Source organism: Talpa europaea (genome assembly GCF_964194135.1).
Source record: "Talpa europaea genome assembly, chromosome: 11".
Lineage (NCBI taxonomy): Eukaryota > Metazoa > Chordata > Mammalia > Eulipotyphla > Talpidae > Talpa > Talpa europaea.
In genome coordinates, this window is record NC_140078.1 from 22,144,034 (window position 1) to 22,166,541 (window position 22,508).

General features: G+C 40.1%; 1 protein-coding gene across 1 annotated transcript in view; it reads right to left on the reverse strand.

The window, feature by feature from the left end:
• MROH8 (maestro heat like repeat family member 8) overlaps positions 1–22,508 on the reverse strand; it is a gene marked incomplete at its 5' end in the record, with an annotated part of 54,641 nt that overhangs the window by 11,411 nt on the left and 20,722 nt on the right. The window contains 9 exons of the mRNA XM_084246669.1: positions 1,326–1,461; positions 5,329–5,489; positions 8,512–8,664; positions 9,442–9,560; positions 10,937–11,072; positions 13,612–13,716; positions 15,402–15,497; positions 16,692–16,836; positions 17,845–17,924. Of these exons, the coding sequence (XP_084102795.1) occupies positions 1,326–1,461; positions 5,329–5,489; positions 8,512–8,664; positions 9,442–9,560; positions 10,937–11,072; positions 13,612–13,716; positions 15,402–15,497; positions 16,692–16,836; positions 17,845–17,924 (1,131 nt within the window). The remainder of the gene's footprint in view (positions 1–1,325; positions 1,462–5,328; positions 5,490–8,511; positions 8,665–9,441; positions 9,561–10,936; positions 11,073–13,611; positions 13,717–15,401; positions 15,498–16,691; positions 16,837–17,844; positions 17,925–22,508) is intronic.

The following is a 22,508-nucleotide window of genomic DNA, read 5'->3' on the forward strand; positions in this document are numbered from 1 at the left end:
CATATTGATATGGAAAATAATTCATATAATGTTAAAGGAAAAAAAGCAGGTCAAAAAGTTTTTGTAGTATAATCCTGTTAATATATGTGTACATATAGATATATACACACAATTTTATAGACTAAAATGATTATATATATACCTTTATCTGCTCTGTTTACTAAAACTACACTAAAATGACATCAGAAAGGATTTTAAAAACAGCATAAATTCACAAGAACAGAGAGAATAGGAGATAATTAAGATGTCAAAATAATTTTGGAAACTAAGAAGAAATGTATGGTAACTTCGGCTAGAAAAAGCTGAACCATAAACTTAGGGGAGAAAATTAAGCAAAAAATATATATTGATAGTAGGGAAGACTATGCATGTTGGAAGAAGGACTATATAGAAATTCTGTATACGTTCTGCTCAATTTGGCTGTGAACCTAAAACTGCTCTAAAAAGTAAAGCATTTAAAAGAAAAAAATGTTGGGGAGGACACATACTAAATACATAGACAAAAAGTTTATATGTGGCCTCCCCGGTGGCGCAGCGATTGAGCACTGGGCTGCGAGGCTGCCTGCGGCCTCTGCAGCACTGGTTCGATCCCTGGCCGCCAGCGAGGGTCCCACAAGGCGCGGAGACCTCTCCTGCCGCCCGCTGATCCCTTCAGCAGTGTGCCTTGGTTCTTCTGCCCGCTCTGCTCCCTGCTCTGGCTCTGGTGAATTCTCTCACCCTCCCGCGCTTCTGACTGTACCCAGTGCTTGTATAAATCAATCAATCAATCAATCAATCAATCAATCAATCAATCTTAAAAAAAAAAAGTTTATATATCTATAAACACTTCTAAAAAGTTTATTTTTAGAGAGATGGCACAGTCATGAGTTATAAATGGTCTTTAGATATTTAAAAGATTGTTAAAAAAATAATCCAAAGATTATGTGATAGAGACTATATGGACCCGAAACCTAAAATATTTACTGATTCTTTACAGAAAATGTTGCAGGCTTCTGCTCAGGCAGGACCTTTTCTTTATTTTATACTCTTCTGTATTATTTGACTTTTTCCCCCCTATTAGTTAATATTACTCTTAATGGTGGTAAATATTTTTTTAAAGGACTAGAGAAGGAATGTTTAAAATACATCACACCATACTGATACTTTTACTCTCCCCAACCTTCTCCATGTCAACCCCTTGGTAGAGATACTGTAGCTTTATAAATGGATAATCGAAGTAAACTTCAAGAGATGAAAAGAAAGGCTCTCCAGTCGGGGTGTTGGGCCAATTATTCCAGAGGGGAGCATTGTGGCTGAAGAGGGAGGGGCAGAGCTCAACGGCTTACAGCAACAGCTACGTAGGCCATCTTCTCCTGGTTGGGCATATTGTGGCATTTCTGTAGCTTCCTCAGGAGTCTCCACAGAACCCAGGTTGAACTGGAAAGCTCTACCTCCAGAGTTCTCCACAACTCAGTCAGATGCCTAGAAATTCCAAAGAGTAAGAGGGCTCAGAAGAACAGCTTATCTTAGGCCTCCCATGACCACAACCTTCCTAGAATCTGTCTGGAATCCAATCTAAAAGAGGTTTTCCTCTCTGCTTAGTTCTTCAGGGTGCCAAAGACTTACTATCTGATTTTGTAACAGGAACTTTCAAGGTTTTATAGAATCCAGCTCCCATTGCCTAAGCATGGACTTCCAGACCATTCACAAACTGTCCTAACATCTTTTTAGCCTCACAACTTCTCTATCATATACCTTGTATTCTAATTGCCCCAGACCATTCATTTCACCAAACATGTATTTGGAAATCCTACACCTTTGCTAATATCATTTCCTTAAACTATGAGGCTTGCCTAAAACTCAGAATTCTTCAAGGCTCAACTCTAGTGTCATCTCTTCTATGAAGCCTTTGCTGCTGCTTCATCAGGTCTCTCATGAGAGGTCCCATAACACTTTTAAAATTGCTTCTTTATAGAGGTTGTTTCAAACTTATCTGTCAGGTCTCTGTATGTGTGGCTATTTGTTCCCTCTGAGGGAAGAGGTTATGTCTGGTTTTTCTCCCACGAATTCTCAGAGCTTACCACAATGTCAGACTCATTTATAACCATATTTAATAAATCCAGTCCATGGCTCTTGAATTTTGGTTAAGGTCAAGCCCCAAAGTAAAGCTTTGAGTCCTCCTTAGATGAGACCTTTCCTTAAAGTAGTAGATAATAACCTCTATCATTGACTCAAAGGTAGGGCCTAGGGCCTGAGAGTTATATAAACATCATGGAGGAACACTACAGGGAAAGGTTGGGGAGTTACTTATGCTTTTAATTCATTCTCTTATTTTCAGAATCTACCTAGGTAATTTTGCATGCTTAAAGCCAGTGATTTTATTTTATTATTTTTTTAACTTTTTTTTATAGAGGCATGATTTATTTATTTGTTTGTTTGTTTGTTTGTTTTGTTTTGTTTATACATGCACTGGGTACAGTCAGAAGCGCGGGAAGGCGAGAGAATTCACCAGAGCCAGAGCGGGGAGCAGAGCAGGCAGAAGGACCGAAGTACACTGCTGAGGGGAGCAGCGGGCGGCAGGAGAGGTCTGCGCGCCACGTGGGACCCTCCTCCAGTGGCCGGGGAGCAGCCGGGGATCGAACCGGCGCCACAGAGGCCGCGGGCAGCTTCACAACCCAGCGCTCAACTGCTGCGCCACCGGGGAGGCCCAAAGCCAGTGATTTTAAAAGTTGATCTTCCAACTATATGCATCAAATCACTCTAAATGCTGAAGGATTTAATATTTCAATATTTCACTCCCTATTCTGCTAATTCTAATCTATGAATAAAGCAAAGAAGGGATGGTCAAAAGGGCAATGTGGAATGCTAAAAAGGCTCATGTGGGGAAACAGACTATAGAATATGAACATGCATTCCTGGGATCAAATTATGAAATTCCTATATTCACTTACCCTTGATTTTTTCTCTGAATTCTGGAAGGGATAAAAGAAGTGTTTGAGAAATTGATTTTTGTGAAAAAAGTTCCAAAAATGCTTTGGTCTCCATACATTTTTATATATGCTGGGAATGAATCTGAGTTAGGAAAGCACACACATTGGTCCATAAATCAATAGTTCACAAATTTAAGTGTGAAAAAATTCTGAAGATTTTCATTTCTTAAAAATATGGAACAGGCCTCACCTCCAGTGATCCTGATTCTGTAGATGTGACATGTTTTTTGTTTGTTCACCATCCCTTTGAGAATGAGCATTCATCAAGCAGTTTCATACCCTCCCTGGGTATTTTTGCTATTTCTTCAGTCTAAAACACCTTTTCCACTCCCCCTATTCATGTTCCACTTGGCTAATTTACACTAAAACTTAGGCTGGTGCAGCCATTCTTTTAAAAATTCCTCTCCAATGTATCATCTGATTAACTCTCTTATTATTTTGTTTTGGAATCCTCGGTTATTCATCCTGTCTGTTATTAGCACATGTACTGCTTGAGGGCAAGGTCCATGTCCAGTTCATTATCACCCCAGTGCCTGACAGCACCTTGCACACATCAGATGCTTTGAACAGAATCTTAGGAATGACAACTCCAATCTTTACGTTAACCGACTAATGGGCTTCATAAGGTAGATACTCAAAAATATGATCAGGATGAAGTTTCCTGACTAAGTCATTTCCATTTCTAAGAGTTGCTGTACGATCTAAAGCAGAAGTTCTTAAAGTCCTCCAAGAGTTCAAATAAAAACAAACAATAAAATTATGCTAAAGTTACACTTAAAATAAGTAGACGTATTTAACATTTGCACTAACATTTTATACAAGAATCTTGTATAGAAAAGCTGAAGAAAGTAGCTGAGATTTTTAAAAATCTATTTGAGATATATGAAATAATAATTCAAAAATCTGTATTAGTTCATTTTTCCTCTGAATGGGTAAAAGTCCTTAATTAGATTTAGCTTGTGGCAGAATGTCTACTAAGTTCATCCTATAAATACCATCAGCACTACACCAAGGCACTGTGAGAACCCTTCATTTGAAGTGGTTCTCCATGCTTTTAACTCTGAGAAATCTTTTCTTCAAATACAATTATTACTCAGAATCACAATATACAAAGCAGATAAAGTGGGTGTGGGCCTGGGGATTTATCTTAATGAGAATGAGTCTAAAAAGTTAAATTACTTTCAGAGCCTAACAGCACAAAAGAAAAAATAAAACATGCATCTAAACTTTTTTTCTGAGAATTGGTTTCACAGAAACAGCAAGTCTGGAGGCTTATCAACAACCTTGAGCTGAGCTCCAAGATCAACTGGGAACTGAGAACCCAAAGGAAGAGGGGAGCCTTAACAGAAATTCAAAACTCCAGTCATCTGAGGAAAAAAAACCTCTTTTCACTTCACGAATTAAGTGACTGTGACTAGCCAATGAACTTTAGCCAAGCCCATATTTCTTTGTCCCATCCTGCTTATCAGCCAATAAAATTGAACTCCTTTGTTCTCAATCCTGGTCCCCCAAACCTGTAAAACTTCATTCCCTTTCTTAATTGGGGAGATGATTTCTTAGGACAGTAGTCAAGTCATTTCCTCTGGGTACTGGTCTCTGAACAAGCCTTTGTTATCCTAACACCAGCCCTTGTCCCTCACATTTCAGCTTCCAGTGACAAGTAGTAGTATCACTAATGTCTCACTTGCCTTTCCCATAAAGCATCTGGAATTTCAGGTGCTTCCAACTCTGAAAACCACTAGCGTAAAAAAAGAGCAGTCTGTTTGTTTCTCTCTCTAGTTTATTCTTATTTATGTATATATTTATACTCCCATATATAAAGCATATATACTGAGATATATATATATCATTCTCAAGTGAATTGAGAAATAACTTCAATATCTACATCTCCTAAGAATAAGGACATTATTTTGTATAACCATATTATCATTTCACACCTAATAAAATTACATTGATTTAATAATCTGGCATAGAAACTATATTTAAATCTCAAAATTTTCTTTTTTAGTTTTTGTTTTTGATTCAGGATCAATTAAGGTCTGAAACATATTGCACTTGGTAATGTGTTTTTAGTGTCTTTTTATCTAGAACTGCCCCCAGCACCAATTTTTCCTTCACGACATTAACTTTTTTGAAGAATGTAGTCTGACTATCCTGTAGAATGTTCTTTACTCTGGATTTGTTGGATTATTTCCTTATGTTAATGGTCTATATTATGATTTATATTGCAGGAATCTGTCTATATCTTATCTTCTCTACAAGAACATCATTAGATTTTTGAAGTCCAGCAAGTTCCACAACATTCAGAGCTGTGTCATATATCCTAATTCAATTCAGAGGAGAGCCTAGGTTTTGTTACCTGCTGTATGGTACTGGATGACACAGAAGATGGCTGATCACTATATCTGTATACTTGGGCCTGGAGATAAACAAACTCACAGTATTTATGATTTGTTGGCGGACTCTACGGTGGCTGATCATAGATAATTGGGCACAGATAACTCCCATAATTTCTGGCACCTGAGGAGAGAAAAGAAATTACAAAGATTTTAGGGCCTCCCCGGTGGCGCAGCAGTTGAGCGCTGGGTTGCGAAGCTGCCCACTGCCTCTGCAGCGCAGGTTCGATCCTCAGCTGCTCCCCGGCCACTGGAGGAGGGTCCCACATAGCGCACAGACCTCTCCTGCCGCCCGCTGCTCCCCTCAGCAGTGTACTTCGGTCCTTCTGCCTGCTCTGCTCCCCGCTCTGGCTCTGGTGAATTCTCTCACCCTCCCGCGCTTCTGACTGTACCAAGTGCTTGTATAAATAAATAAATCTTTAAAAAAAAAATGTTATGTGGCGTCCCCTGCTCTGTGTTCATCACATTAAAAAAAAAAAAAAAAGAAATCACAAAGACTTTAATCCTGTGGGACATTGATGGTTATTGAGGATATTGTGGCTAATTTTGAAATGTCCTGGGGTGTCTTTTAAAATAAAACGTTTAAGCTAAGCTATGGAAACAACCCAAATGCCCAAAAATAGATGACTGGATCAAGAAGATGTGGTACATATACACAATGGAATATTACTCAGCAATCAAAAAAGATAAACACATGCAGTTTGCAGCAACATGGATGGAGCTAGAAGGGATCATGCTCAGCGAAATAAGTCAGAAAGAAAAAGAAAAATACCAGATGGTCTCACTCATAGCAGGAATTTAGAAATCCTAAAAAGAGACCAGGAAAAAGACTAATCAATACAAAGTAAAAATCAAAATCAACAAGCAACTATAAACCAGAGACACTACGGGGGTGGGGGGGGGGAAAGGAAGGACTAGAGTCAAAATAAGGGGGGGTGCAATTGTATGGGGAATATAACCAAAATGAAAATGCATACAGTGTGCAAAGATGAAAAATGACGTAAGAATTATATAAAATAAAATATTTAAATTAAAAAAATAAAATAAAACGTTTATTAATTTTTTAAAATTTTTTTATTTTTTTTTTTTGTGGGACCCTCACCAGCAGCCAGGGAACGAACCGGCGCTGCAGAGGCTGCGGGCAGCCTCGCAGCCCAGCGCTCAACCGCTGCACCACCAGGCGAGGTCCAAAACGTTTATTACTTTTAAAGATTTTTTTATCAAAGCTTTCTAAAATATATCTGTATGTATATATATATATATATATATATATATATATATATATATAAAAGGACTTGGAAAAACGTATACACAAAGATGGTAATAATGTGTCTTTGAGTGACAGGATTTTTTTGTTTATATGCTTTTTCTAATTTTCTCAATGATTATATATTGATTTTTATAAAGCTAAACAAATAAAAGTGCTGCAAGGAAGCAGGGTTTTTCCCCCAGTCTGACACTAAGAAAGGCAGAGGGTCAGTATCTGAGTTCCTCCCAGAGATGTCTGACATGCTCAGATGAAGGAAACGGGAACCAGTGGGCTTTGGTCCATTTGTGCTTGGACTACCCTTCCCATTCAGAGACTCAGGGCTTCAGGTCTCTGTGGAAATGTCAGTTTCTCAGAGAGGTAGCCCTCAACAACTTTACATAGGATGGCTGTGACTATCACCAGTTGCTAAAAACTGGTTCGAGGGTGGGGAAGTCATGCAATTCTGGCCAAAAGAACATGAGAAAAAATCTACTGGAGGTTTTGGGAAAGATTTTTTTTTTCCTGATTAAAGGGGAAAAGGCAACGTCATCTTTCTTTGCTGGATAGTCTTAACTGCTCAAAGTCTGAAACTGCAGCAACAATTTCATGACTAAGGAACAGGCATAGTGGAAAGAGAGAAAAGGGTCTCGGCTGGTTGATAGCACTGCTGAGTCACTAGAAAATATACTTTACTTCCAGATTTATTAGATGGAAATAGCTTCTCACACTTGGTCATTTTTTATACTTGGAAGCATACAATTGATAGAAGTGCCCATCTCTCCATGTTCTCATCATACTGTTCTCTTTGCATCTTTTCTACTTTAATAGCTCAAAATAGATTTTAAAATTACATAATTAAATATTTTTATTTTTTTTAAGTATTTTTTTTTAAGATTTATCTATTTATTTATACAAGCACTGGGTACAGTCAGAAGCTCAGGAGGGTGAGAGAATTCACCAGAGCCAGAGCAGAGCAGGCAGAAGGTCCAAAGTACACTGCTGAGGGGAGCAGCGGGCGGCAGGAGAGGTCTGCGTGCCATGTGGGACCCTCCTCTGGTGGCCGGGGAGCAGCCAGGGATTGAACTGGTGCTGCAGAGGCTGCGGGCAGCTTCGCAACCCAGCTCTCAACCACTGCACCACCAGGGAGGCCCTAAATATTTTTATCTTTATGAAAGTGTCATATGCATGCAATTTTATAAGTCCAATGGTCTGTAAAGGTTCCCTCCTGCCCTCTTTTCAGGTTTAGTCTGGAGAGACAACTACTTTCATCCCTTCCAGAATATATTTCCATATTTCTAAGAGATATATTGTTTTTCTTGATGTATCAATTTCAAATACATTTAAATAAGTCTCTTAATTTGAAGCTTAAGTCAGCTTCCTTCTAGGATGACTTATGTCTTGCTTTTTAAAAATATGGCACCTTCAACTAACTTCAACTTGGATAAAGAGCTAAATGAAGCTACCCTTCTCATGTGTTAATTATATTTTCTCAGGAAAACTATATTCTTCTGAAATATAAGGATTATACCTTAGATTTAAAAAAAACCCTCCCCATAATGGACCATAGAGGAGGACTACCAATGTGTTGGTGGTGGGTGTGGTGTGGTAACAACACTGAAGGGGAGATCCTAAACCAGTATTACCTCAAAAAAAAAAAGCCTGTTGGTAAAATATCAATAAAAATCCCCCTCCCTAGTTGTGTACACGAGATGTTCGCTATCTGCTTGTTGAATGGATGAATGTTTAACATTGATTAATGGTCTAAGGCTCTGATGCTGTTCTCCTTCAGTGGTTGTTCTCAGCTGGATAGGAGCAGCAGCAGAGACCTCAGCAGCTGTAAGAGGGGAGCAGTCTTGCTGGTATTTCAAACCCAGGAAATGGCCACTGAACTTTTTACCTTCTCAAATCGGGATTCCGCATTTTTCACTAATGTTATCAGTAATTCTCCTGCTGATCGCTGGGTGCAGGAATATTTCAGATTTTTCAGGCCATCCAATATAGTCATTGCAAATTGGCAGAGCTCATTAGAATTGAGAAAAACTTCAAAGACCTGGGATGATTAGGGGAAATGAACTTTCAAGATACAATAGAAAGGGTTTTGAACATGAAAAAGAGTCTATGTTAACAATCATACTCTGTTAATGACCATAGCAGACAATATTTAAAAGAATGTGTCATTCTGCTTCTCACTACACTTGGCAGTGTAAAGTCCATCATGTGATAATATCACCTACAGGACATTCACTATGTGAAAGGCACTAAGCAGAACATTTCCACACAAACTCTCATCTACCCCTTACCACAACCCAGCTTCCCAATTTTCACAGATGCCCACTGCACAGATGGGGAAACTGTTACTTTTGATCCTACATGAGTAAGATCTGTAGGCTTTCTTTTTCCCCCATTCCTTATTGTAGTTTCTGGTGCCTAGTAGATGTTTAAATATCTGTTGAATTACTATATTAATAAGCACATGACTTGTTGGACCAACCACTGTCTTAAAGCTCCTTTTGGCGACAAGGGTTTACATTTGCAAGAGACTGACCATGGTTAGGAAACAATCAATGGAAAGGGAGTTTGTCTGGGGAGATTTCCAAACAGTGGTATAGAGGCCCATGGACAGGTTGGCCTAAACCACGGAACTTGAACAGGGCAAGGTGTTTGAGTCACCACTATAACACCTTGTCTCCAAACAATGAAGTCCTGTATGTTTGGTTTTATAAGAAACTAACAGAACTTCTCCCAAAGTGGCTTTGCATTTTACATTCCAATGAACAAATCTATGAGATTTCTGGTCACTTCCCATCCTCTCCAACATACTGATTACCTGAGCAATCTTTATAGGGCAACTGTAGAACTGTTTAATATTGTAGGATTCTAGGAGTTCTTGGCATTTTTTCATTGCTTTTTTTAAACTTTGGTGATTTTTCTTGTCATGAGTAACATCTAAGAAGAAAATACAAAATATTAATAGTTTTCAGCTTATTTCTTCTTGATTTTGCAGGTCTGGTTCATTTTCAGTTGAAGCAGATGCCAGCTTTTTGATAGAGCAGAGTTTGTTAGTGATTTGGGGGTATATTTCAGGTATGCTAAGTCATTTCCCCATTGGTAAGGACTTTTGAGGGCTCTCCCTCTGAAGCTTAGTGTCCCACAAAAATTTTATAATTTTGTGCTGTGTTTGGTAATTTTGATATGAGAACTCTTCGTGTGTCCAGTTTTGTGATTCATGTTCACTGGAAATTTATCTATGGGAAGTACTTGAGCACTTGGCTGAGGATACTGTCTCTCCAGCTAAGAAATAAACTCTTTTGGGGAAGGGACTCTGTCTTGTTTATCACTGCATGCCTGGAACAGTAAGGGCTTTATAAATATTTGATGAATGAATAATCAATTATGCTTCCTTGGCTGTATATCTTGGTAGCTATTGTTCACTGCTGCTTTGGGAAGTGCAAAGCATCCATATCTTTGGAATGAGCAAACCGAAGTGAGGAACTACTTGGTGAGAATAGAGCAGACTGAGATTCAAACACTGGAGAGTGAGAGTGGGGGTGCTGGGTTAAACATCTTCTAAAGTCTCTTCTGAGGGACTCAATGATTCATTCATTGATCTTCGTGTTTTTCAAATTCCTCAAGCTCGCACCTGCCAGGGCCCTTGCTCAGGGTGCTACTTCTGCCTCAAATGCTCCTTTTATCTCTCCCCCTGGCCAATTGTTTTATATTTTTCAGGTTATCTTCAAAAAGGTCTTTTCTGAACCCCATAGGTAGATGTGATTCTTATTAATGGCTCCTATAATCTCCTTTCATAGCAGTTATCTTTGTTTATATAACAGTTATTTGTTGATTCTTGATTTTCTGAACCTCACCTCCCACCCCCAACACACACACACACACACACACACACACGGCAATAATGAAAAGACTGGACCATTTTGTATCCTGGTCACTGGAACTTGAGGAAGTTCTTGATAAACACTTGTGGAATAAATAAATGAATGAAGGCCCAAATAATGACAAGAATCTCTTCTACTTCTGAACAAACCAATCACTCAATTTGTTTACATGGCCACATGTTCAGCCATTCTAACTCCACAGTCATGCAGGCGGTTGATACTGATGGGTCTAATCCAGTACTATGATTCTAATTATTGTTAGTGTTGTTTCATCTCTGTCTATGGACCATGGAGCTTTCTCCTTATGAACTATTGTAAAACACCTTTCTAGAACATGGGAGAGATGAGGATACAATGAGTTGTGCTATGTGATATTCTTGCATTGTGCTAGAAATTTTATTCAGGACCTCACTGCCTTCAGCACAGTCTTACACTTCAGCCTCAGTGTGATATGTAGCAGGTAGTGTGTGCCCTCTGCAGCCTCCTCAGCCACCTCTTTCAGTGGGTCCACACACAGCAGTGCCATCAGAGCCACAAGGTGTCCAAGTCTTTGGAACTGCAGTGGAAGCTAGTTAGGAAGAAAAAGAAAAATGTCATTAGAATGCATTTTAAGTTATTGAAGAGGTTTAAGTTATTGAGAAGAAATTCCACTTGCACCCCTTACCCAAAAGAAGTGAAAGAGTGGGCCTCCCTGGTGGCACAAGGGGTTAAGATGCAACCTACAAAGCTATCCACAGCCACTGCAGCATAAGTTCGATCCCCAGCCAGGGAGCTACCCACATGGCATAGCAGACCTCTCCTGACTCACCTGCTGCTCCCCTCAGCAGTGTATTTCAGTCACTCTGTCTGTTCTGTTCCCCTCTCTGTCTCTGGTGAATCCTCTCACCACCTCCCCAACACCTCTGGCCTGTACCCCAGTTCTTGTATGCATAAATAAATAAATCTTTAAAAAAAAAAGAAGTGCAAGAGTCACACTGGATCTCTTTAGGTTTAACATTTCACATGTGTAGATATAGTATATCCAGCAGATAGTATTGAATATTAGGGCAGGTTTCTAACCTAAGTAAGCAATCTGAAAAATGAAAAAACTTTGTATAAAAAGATGATCACTCTAGTACTGTTTTGTTTTCTTTTTTTTACATTTTTTCTAGAACCATTTTTAATGATTCTAGAAATTATATCCTAAACATGGTATAGTCACTCTATGAATGTAATCACCAGGTATCAAGTATCTTTGGAATTTAAAGTAAGGTAGGAAAATGTGCTAGTTAGCTAAGTGAAAAAATTGGATGCAAAATTGAGGAATATCATTTAACGCAACTTAAAAAATTTGGTTGTCAATATCCTGCCTTATTAAGGGAAAAAAAAAGGTAAGGTAACTGGCAAAAAAACTATACCAGAAAAAGAAATATAATTTAAAATAAATAGTGAAGAAAGAAGGATAATTTGAAAATAAAGGTAGAAAAAACAAACGAATTTAAGAATTTGGTTAGCATGCAAAATATCCAATCTTGTAAGCAGGCTAAATTATAGGTTGGCTGGAGCAAAGTAAGTACAAAGAAACAGAAGGTAGATGGGATTGGGTCAGATGCTATAGCAACTTACAGAATATTGTAAGGATTCTAGACTTTATTTTGTGTGAGATAAGAAGTCATTGGAGGGTTTTGAGCAGAGAAAGGACATGAGCTGCCTTATATTTACTCAAAAAGCATTTACTTGAGCATCTGCTATGTGGCAGATTTTGTGTGTTACTGGGGTGATGAACAAGAGAAACATAATCAGTGACAGAATCTGAGAGGTGAAAACTAAAGAATAAGGAGGGGGCTGGCTATTGAGCAGCTGGAGAAGGTCATTCCATGCAGAGAAAGTAGCAAGTATAAAGGCATGAAGCCAAAAGAAATTTATATGGTAAGGAATGTAAGGTAGGCCAGTGCAACTGGAGTAAGTCTGGGGTGTAGACAGGCAGGCTGAGGCTAAATCATATAAGGCCATGTATTCTCAAAAGAGTTGAAAATAAATAGATCAAAGGAATGATATGGGTTTGAAGAAAATAAGTTTGGTTACATGTAGAGAAGAAGCCAAAAAGAACCGAAGAGAAGGTGTCCACCCCAACTTCATGCACCAAAAAAAAAGAACTTGGAATAAATAAAAATGTTAATGGTGGTTATTTCTACTAATTTTTCTATTAATTTTTTACCTTTTTAGGTAGATTTGAAAATATGAGGGCCTCTCTGGTGGTGCAAGGGGTTAAGCACAGCACTGTGAAGCTATTCGCAGCCTCTGCAGCATGAGTTCGATCCCTGGCTGGCCAGGGAGCTATCCACATGGTGCAGCACGCTGCTCCCCTCTGCAGTGTATTTCAGTCAATCTGCCTGTTCTGTCTCTGGTGAATCCTCTCATCCTCTGCACCTCTGACCTATATCCCAGTTCTTGTATGCATAAATAAATTTAAAAAGATAAATTAAAAAAAGAAAGCATGAAAAAAAATTAGGGATCCAGGGAATACACATTTGTGAAAATTCATTGAATTTCACACTTAAATTGGATGGATCTCATTGTATATAAATTACAACTCAAAAAAAGTTGATTTAAAAAAAACAAGTATGGGCCTCCCTGGTGGCACAGCGGGTTGAGCGCCGCGCTGTGAAGATGTCAGCAGCCTCTGCAGCTCGGGTTCAATTTCCGGCCAGCCAGGGAAATTCCCACATGGCGTGGCAGACCTCTCCTGTCTCACCCACTGCTCCCCTCAGCAGTGTATTTCTGTCATCTGCCTATTCTGCTCCCTGCACTGGTCTCTGATGGAATCCTCTTACCCTCCATGCCTCTGGCCTGTACCCCAGCTCTTGTATAAAAATAAATACATCTTAAAAAAAAAAAAACAAGTATGGACATTCCTTAGAAAAATCCAAAAGATTGTACCAACAAAATTCTGCATACAATTGTCTGGGTGTTCACAGACCCCGCTGGCACTAATGTACATGTATATTGCATATAATAGCTAAGTGCCATATTAAGTGAGCCCTGAAGAGTCACCAGTAGGGGAGGCATAAATAGGAAGGGAACCAGATGACTTTGGTGCCTTCCTCTGTGACTGAAGGGCTGCTTACCGTCAAGCTGAGGTGTTTAGATAAACATTTTAGGACCCGAGCCATGCTGGCTGCAGCCCGTTCCCGCTCATGGTTTTTTATAGACTGTAACCAGGGGGCCATGTGCTGTGAAAAATAAAGGGAGTCTACATGATTTATCAGGAAGATCCTGGATAACACCCTTATTTTGTTAGGAAGAAAATGTGGAGATGGAAAACCCAAATGTCACTACTGTATCTGAAGATATTTCCTGAAATTTAGGTTGGAGATGAAAGAAGTGGGATTACAAATAAGGCATAAAGATCTATGGTGACTGGCTTCTGCTGGACTGTTTTTCAAGACTTATTTTCCCTTCATCCTACTTTCTTCAATTATTTTATTCTAGTCTTCTGCAATTTTAAGTCTTCGGAAATCTTTTTTGGGAAGAAAATGACGTGCTATTAAAGCACTGAGAATGAAGAATTACACCCGTCTGCATTGTCAGGCAGGGATTCATGAGAAACCAATGTCTATGAGGAGACGCTTCATAAAGAAGGTGGCATTTCAGGAAGGAAGAATGACTTGAATTAAGTTGCGAAGACAGGGAAGTAAAGGGACAGCTAGATAAAGGTGAGAAACACAATCTAGCTGGAGTGTTAATGCACAACTAGAAGAGAAATGAGAAATAATAATGTCAATTATGGCAAGGATAAATGTCCATTTGTACTTAGGCACAAAGGATTAATAATAGCTTGAAGAAGGCCTCCCTGGTGGCATAAGGGGTTAAGTTGCAGCACTATGAAGCTATCCACAGCCACTGCAGCATGAGTTTGATCCCCAGCCAGGGAGCTAATCCACATGGCGCAGCAGACCTCTCCTGCCTCACCCGCTGTTCCCCTCAGCAGTGTACTTTAGTCAATCTGCCTGTTCTGTTCCCCTCTCTGTCTCTGGTGAATCCTCTCACCACCTCCCCAACACCTCTGGCCTGTACCCCAGTTCTTGTATGCATAAATAAATAAATCTTTAAAAAAATAGCGTGAAGAGTTACTTTTCTCTGATATCTACATCTCAAAATAGGTTAAGAGAGCAGTATGTCTGAATTGCAGTGAATGCACACCAATGCATACATCCCTGATGAGGATTGGCAGCTACTGGAATGGGTAGCAAGTGGTCATTAATGACCTTTGAGTCCTACCTAAAAGGCAGGCAGCAGCCTTCTTACTCATGAGGCTGACTGTTCTCTGGTCATTGACTGAAAGTCCCCTAGAGTAGTAAGCAATAATAATTCAAGGAATAATTACAGCAACAGTTAAACCATTTATTGAAGACTATTTATTTAAAGTTCACAGTAATTATCTACATTTTAAGTTTGGAGAAACAAGACCTGGGATTTCATTCGTGGCTAAACTTATAACCAGTCCTGTCTGATTAAAAACTGATAGCCGATACTCCTGACTATGATACTGCCTCCCCAAATTTAATCCTCCCACATTTTCTTCAACTTTCCCCAGTTAATAGGAATAGTGTTCCATTTTCCCCTTAAAGATGATTTACCTTGGGGCCTCACTGGTGGCGCAAGGGGTTAAGACGCAGCCTATGAAGCTATCTGCAGCCTCTGCAGCAAGAGTTCGATTTCGGCCGGCCAGGGAGCAACCCACATGGCACAGCAGACCTCTCCTGACTCATCCACTGCTCCCTTCAGGTGTGTACTTCGGTCGATCTGCCTGTCTGCTCCTTGCTCTGTCTCTGGTGAATCCTCTCACCCCCCACACCTCTGGCCTGTACCCCAGCTCTTGTATGCATAAATAAATATTTAAAAAAAAAAGATTTACCTTAAAAATGGCATCAAGATTTTCCAAATGTGGGTCTTTTACCACCAAACTCTGGAGCATCTCAGAGAAACTCTGAAACGTCTGCCTGTAGAGACACTGAAAGGGCACAGGAACAGGAGTACCCTGAGAAGTTCTCCAATACTACACTTCTAAGGCTCTCCTTGTTATCTTGAGCGTTTACTCAAAGCACAAATCTAATGCAAAATACTGGTAGGTAATTTGTGATGAGGTGAAACAATGAGCCTTCATTTCAAATAGATTCGTGAGCATTAACTCCATAGCTAACTGATTCTAACTACATTTGGGAACTATTTAAGGATCATTAAGATCTTTTTAAAGTTTGGGCTTTTATTTTTGCCTAAAGTTTGCCTTGTGACTCTTTCTAATATCTTGAATTAAAGGAAACAAAGTTCCCTTTGGCAACTGCTTTACCAGACAGTTTACTAGCTACAGAAGAAAATCAAGCCTTTGAGCTTTTTCTTCTTCTTCCTGAAAGCTTCTCCTCCAGAGCTACCCATACCCTCTCTCTTCTATTGTCACCTTATCAGGAAGGCTTCCCTGGTTACCCAATATTAAAAAACAAAACTCTTGGGCCTCCCCTGGTGGTGAAGCGGTTGAGCGCTGGGCTGTGAAGCTGCCTGCAGCCTCTGCAGTACTGGTTCGATCCCTGACCGCTAGCGAGGGTCCCACATGGGGCACAGACCTCTCCTGCCGTGCCCGCTGCTCCCCTCAGCAGTGTATATTTCGTCACTCTGCCTGTTCTGTTCCCCGCTCTGGCTCTGGTGAATTCTCTCACCTTCCCGCGCTTCTAACTACCCAGTGCTTACATACATAAATAAATAAATCTTTTAAAAAAACCCAAAAAACTCATGCCTATAAACCACATTACTTTTTCTGCTTTTCTTTCCTCATTTTATTTTTTCTCAAGGCAGCACCTGCTAGCTATATTTATTTATCAGCAGTTTGTATCTATGCACTGGGATGTAAGCTCTCTGGAGAGTGTATACTGCTATATTTCTGTTGCTTAGCACAATAACCCTAAATATCTGCTAACTGTATAAACACTTACCTCATTTTAAAGCCAAAAGAAAGAAAGAAAGAAGGGGTAAAGAAGACCAAAAAAAAAGGGGCAGGGGAAGCAAAGCTACTCAATTTAACCACCTATTTTATTCATCTGACTTGTCTTAAATGGTATTTGGCTAGTTCCATAAAAATCGAATGCACTCTCTTAAAGGGCCAAGATGAGCAGACACTCTGGATGGCAAGTTACTAAAGCAAAGCATAAGTTACCTCTGAGTTGTAGGGTTCACTTGGGGCAATTTCCTGCAACTGGATAAGAGTCTTTACAGAGGGCAGAGTGATTATACTTGTGATGATAAGACTGAACAAGTCAACTCGATCTTTAGAGCCGTACAGCAAATGGACATCTTGGTAACTAAGAAAAGACAGTATTGGAATAACAACATGGGAGAGTTTTATTTGACATTGATAAGCAGGGATCAAGGCAACAATAAAAGTTAGGGTAGAATGACTGGCATATCATTCTGATGGAAGATAAATGTCATAGCTTGTCAATCTGTTTAGCTAAATCTCACAGGTGGTTAGGGAAAGGATTTCAGGTTTAGAGCCTCCATCCTTCTCCCTTTATCCTCTTCTCCTCCTTAAGAGGTCACCAAAGTGACATGCCTCCAGGCTTTCCTCCAGTTCAGCCATCAAGGGAAGCCTGCTATAGTTTGATATAGTAAATCATGGTTTTCTAATGTGTGGTCTCCTGAATGTTTGTTAGTTTGGGGAACGATAGGTTGAATCAAGTTAAAAAAGATATTTTAACTATCAGAATTTCTTGGAGCCTTCAACCAGTTAATGTGCAGTCCATATCTCCAAAAAGGCAAGAAGCCATTAAATTTCTTAGACTGTGGAACTCTACTGTCATGAAGCATATGTGGCAATAAGTTTGCACTGAATATGCTTGGACAAAGCTGAACTCCAGGGGCCTCCCTGGTGGCGCAGGGGTTAAAGACAGCACTATCAAGCTACTGCCAGTAACTGCAGCATGAGTTCGATCCCCAGATAGCCAGGGAGCAACCCACATGGTACAGCAGACCTTTCCTGCCTTGCCAGCTGCTCCCCTCAGCAGTGTATTTCAGTACATCTACCTGTTCTGCTCCCCACTCTCTCTGGTGAATCCTCTCACCTCCCCCGCACCTCTGGCTTACACCACAGTGTAAGCACATAAATAAAACAACAACAACAACAAACTGAACTCCAAAGTACAAATGGTAGCATATATGAAATCAAAATTCTTCTCCCAAAACATGAATTTGGCCTCACCTTCCCCAGCTAAATACATTTCAAAAGTTAAAGATATGTAATATATCAGTGGACTCTGGTATGGCCCTGAATGAGGATCTAGGAAATATGTGTAGGGACATGTGGGTGTCACCTGAAGTGAGAGATGGTAATAAAGAGCTCCCGGAGCACGGGGCTGAAGATCAGATGCAGGGACTCCTCTTCCACGAGCACCTGAAAAGAGGGACAGAACTTTAGAGTCAAAAAGTGCCAAGTCAGGGCCTCCCCGGTGGCACAGCGGTTGAGTGCCGGGTTGCGAAACTGCCCGCGGCCTCTGCGGCGCCGGTTCGATCTCCGGCTGCTCCCCGGCCACCAGAGGAGGGTCCCACATGGCGCGCAGACCCTCCTGCCGCCCGCTGCTCCCCTCAGCAGTGTACTTCAGTCCTTCTGCCTGCTCTGCTCCCCGCTCTGGCTCTGATGAATTCTCTCACCCTCCCGCGCTTCTGACTGTACCCAGTGCATGTATAAACAAAACAAACAAAACAAATAAATAAATCATAAATAAATAAAAATACATGAAAAAAAAAAGTGCCAAGTCATTAGGTCAGATATTCAGAGATGTGGGTGGCCTATAAGAACAACATGGCAGGTCCTTCAGTAGCTGCTCCTCAGCATTGCAGGACAGTGGCCTGCCTAGGAATTTATTCTTTGGAGCCAGAAGCTGAGATCTGGGTCATCTTACTAGCTATCTGAGGTGACACAAGTTATCTAACCTCTTTATCTTAGTTTCCCCATTTATAAAAAAAAAAAAAGGAGGCAGCAGTACTAGTTACCTTCATGGAGTAATTGTGAGTAGTAAGTGAGCTAATTAATACCTCAGAGCAGCCCTCAACAACTATAAGATAGAGTCTGTTATCCATTATTTTATTACTAATGATTATTTCCAGTTTAGGAATTCTAAAATCTCCTTCCTACTAAACCAGCTATCTCTGCTATAGCACCTAATATTATTCTAAGTTACCTGCCTTGGAAAAGGTATAACTTTCCAAATTCCAAATTGTTAAGGGAAAGCTGCCTCATCTTCCTGGGAAAATCTGCAGAATGATAGAAATAAACCCAGCTTGACAGAACCTGGGTTTGAGTTTGGCTCTGCCACTTACTCATTGTGTGACCCTGACTGTATAACTTAACTTCCCTGTGCCTGAGTTCCCTTCTCTGTATAGATGAAATGAGATGTAGCTCAGGGAGGGGACATAAAGAGCAAAGGTAAACAGTTGTAGTGGGAGACTTACAGGATTGTCTACTCAGCCTCTTTGGAAACTGCCCCGGGCTGAGAGAAACAGGCACTTCAGAGTCACTTTTTTGCTAAGTCATTCTGTCCCACCAACCATAGCTCATCTCTCCGGGAGTAGACACCAGGGACAATAAATTCTCTCTCTCTGAAATATGGAATTGGGACAGAGTGCCTCAGTCTCAGTCTGGCTGGTCTACTAAAATGAGAAAGGTGAAAATTTGGGAGCAGTGGGCCCTATGGACAATGTCACATAGAGTTATGGTGGGGGGGTGAGAGAGGGAGGAAGGGAAATGAGTACAAATAAACAAAAATAAGAAATGAAGAAAAAGTTGTGAGTCTATGGAAATTTTTCTTTTTTCCTTCTAATTTTATTTCTTTCCTGGAGCAGGTTGCTCTTCCTATCATAGAATTCTGGGGAACAAATCTTCCCTTTTGTGTTTTGGCTGCATCTAGGGGGATTTCTTTTATCTGCAACCAAGAAGACGGACACTACTATCTCCATTTTCCTGGTGGAGTTAGCTGTCCAGTGAAGTTGATTTGCTTAAGGTTGAGTTGTAGAACTGCAACAGGGTGGTCCCCAGGAAAGGGGGAGGTTCCCTGCCCCACCCAAGGGAGGGTGGAGCTGAGCAGGAAGAGGAGAAGCTGAAGAAGAGACTGAGGAAGGAAGCAGGATGGAGCCAGGAGACCTGGAGGAGGCGCATGGAGCCTAGAGACACGTGAAGAAACTGCACTTGTCTTTTGGTCGTGGACTGGGTGACACAGATGTGGGTGAGACCCGTGGGGAGGTAACCATGGCAGCTTTCATCTGGATGTTGATTTTGCTCTTTTCCTTCCGGGCTTGTCTGGTTGTTTGTGACCCTTTTCTGTGGGTCCCCACTGGAAGATGCTTTAGACTTGTGGCAGGCTTTGGGGCCTTGTTCTGGGCCGATCCCATTTGGATGGAGTTTTACCCACGAGGGGACGGGTAACTTTGGGTGCTTCATTTAGAAACTAGACTCTTTGCCTTACCTGGATTGTTTCCTAGTTTTATTAAAGTTCCTTCCCATTAAAGTCTCCTATGTTTTGTGTTGATGCGGCGGATGGCAGAACCCATTTAGAATAGGCAGGTTTGCGGGGTTTGGGCTGCCCCTCTCCCTGTCCTATAACAGATTTGGCGACCCAGATGGGACTTAGGACAGAGCCATCCGTGGTTAGTCAGCCCCATGGGGAAATTGGGCTTCCCTATGGCACTGACTACCATAAGCGCAAATGTGATTTTTGGTTTCTCCGGTGTGTTTGTTTCATATGTCGATTTGCTGTTGAAAAACTGGCTTGGGCTTTGTGAAGATTCTGTGTGTTTGTATGTAATTTGTTTGTAGTGACTTGCTAAGACATTTGATTTTGTGAAAATTGTTCTGTGCCAGTTTTACTCAAAAGATTAGGCAGTACATTGTACCATGTGGCCAGATCAAAAATGGCGTCTGAGGCCACTTGGTGTTTTCTTCTTGTTGCTAGGACTTTGAAACTTTTTTTTTCTTTCTTTTTGCAATCTCTGCTGTCTCATTAGCATTTCTAAAGGCAATAATGGTTCTTCAGTGGTATGTAGCTTTGTCTTTGGCTACTTCCTGCTCTCTTGCCTAATGAATTTTGCCAGCCAATTGTGGAGCAGTGGTGTTTAAATTAGCAAATGTATGCCTGGGTGTTAAGGAAAGAGTAGCCTTAAGCAGTAACTGGTAATCGCTGGTATCCTTGATGGATTCTTGGAGATAACTTGAATTTTTGCAAAGTCTGGATCAGAAAAATTAACAAAATTTTGTCTGAGTCTGAAAGGATTTGCTGCTGTGAATTTTGTCTACACAATTTGTTTTGGGCATGTTTGCCATTTTGAATCCTGAATTTGTTCAATTGCTGGTGTAAGACAAGATTCTAAGTTTCTGCTTCCTACTGAGGAAGGTCTGTTGTGGAAAGCACTCTTTAGGGTGCATCATGTAACTATACCAGGTTTTCATACCTGTGTTGTTGTTGTCCCTCCCTAGTGTGGGGGAGGTGTAATCTATGCTTAAATGTTTAATCTGCTCTTTCAGCTTCTGTCCCAGAGTGGCTAACAGAAGTAAGGAAATGACTCCTTTTAATTAAAAGTTAATTACTAATATTTTGATTTTGCTTTTTCAGGTTGTATTCCAGGAAACCCAAGGAGTGCCTGCTTGGTGGCTAACAAGAGATGACTCCTTTTGCTTCAAAGTTAACTTTTATTCTTTCAGTTGCTGTACAGAATACCCCAGGATTGACTTCTAATAAAAAGTCTTCAACACTAAAAACCCTAAGGTGATAAACAAGGTCATGTAATCTTGTGATAAATAAAACTTTTCCTTCCTATTTCCAAAGTCTTAGGTTTGTAGGATGACAACTGGAAATTTTTCTGCCAGCAACACTCCACATTTTTTTGGACTTTGACATTTTTTTTCTGAGCCTATGGAGTAAAACTGCAGTTACCTAACATATTCCACGTGGCATAACTAAAAAAAAAAAAAAAAAAACTGTCTTTGTCTATATGTTGTATGTCTGTATGTCCTTGTGTCTGTCTTGGCCTAAAGAGGTTGAAAAATTGGTATACGTGGTGCCCATAGAGGTAAAAAAAAAAAAAAAGTCTCCAGTTATGAAAAAAACTAAAGGTTATGGTTTGATTGTCAACATTGTGCTACTAAACTAAGCCGGTGCCTTCATAGAAATTAAAATATTGTTGTTTCTGTTAATTTTCTGATATTTATGGCAAAACTTCCCAGAAATCTAAATTCAAGTACAAATTTGGTAGCCTGTCATTTGACTGATGCAAGAAAATTTTGTGGAACCTCAGTAGAGCTCCTAAGACACTCCACGAAGTTTCTCCTTTTCCTCCTGGGAAAGCATTACATGAATTTGTTCTATTTCGCTTTTACCTAATGAAGTAAAACTGGAAGGGAAGCATTGCCACTTGGGAAAATGGTAAAACTTTGGTATGTACAATATGTTAACAGTAGTATCGGGTATGTATGTAAATTGTCAATGGTAATTGTCACCTTGTAATATTGTATAATTCAATTGTTTCACATCTATAGAAATTGTTTCTGGAAATATAGGGAGAAAAGGTCTCAACAGATTCCTATTGATGGAACTGTTGAGAGTAAAAAAAACTTTCCTACAAAGGACTCAATAGACCTAAAAATACACCTGACATTTACTAAGGTTTCTTTGACATACTGGAACTTTTTTTTATGCATTTCTGTCCTGACTCCACGAAGTTTTTTTTTGTTTTGTTTTGTTTTGAGTAACCAGGATCTGCAAAAAGGTTGTAATTTTTTTTCCAGCAAAACTAACTTGTCACATTTTCTCTCCCCTTGATACCAACACAGCATACAAATAGGTGGTAGTAATTTTTGCTACTTATCTTAGAGTCTGTTTTTTGCATAACTTCCATAGGGATTTTGTCTGTTTTAACAAAAAAATTAGACGCGAGTTTGATTGTGTGGCTTTGTGTGGAGTTCTTCCAAAAAGTTGAAACAGAGCTG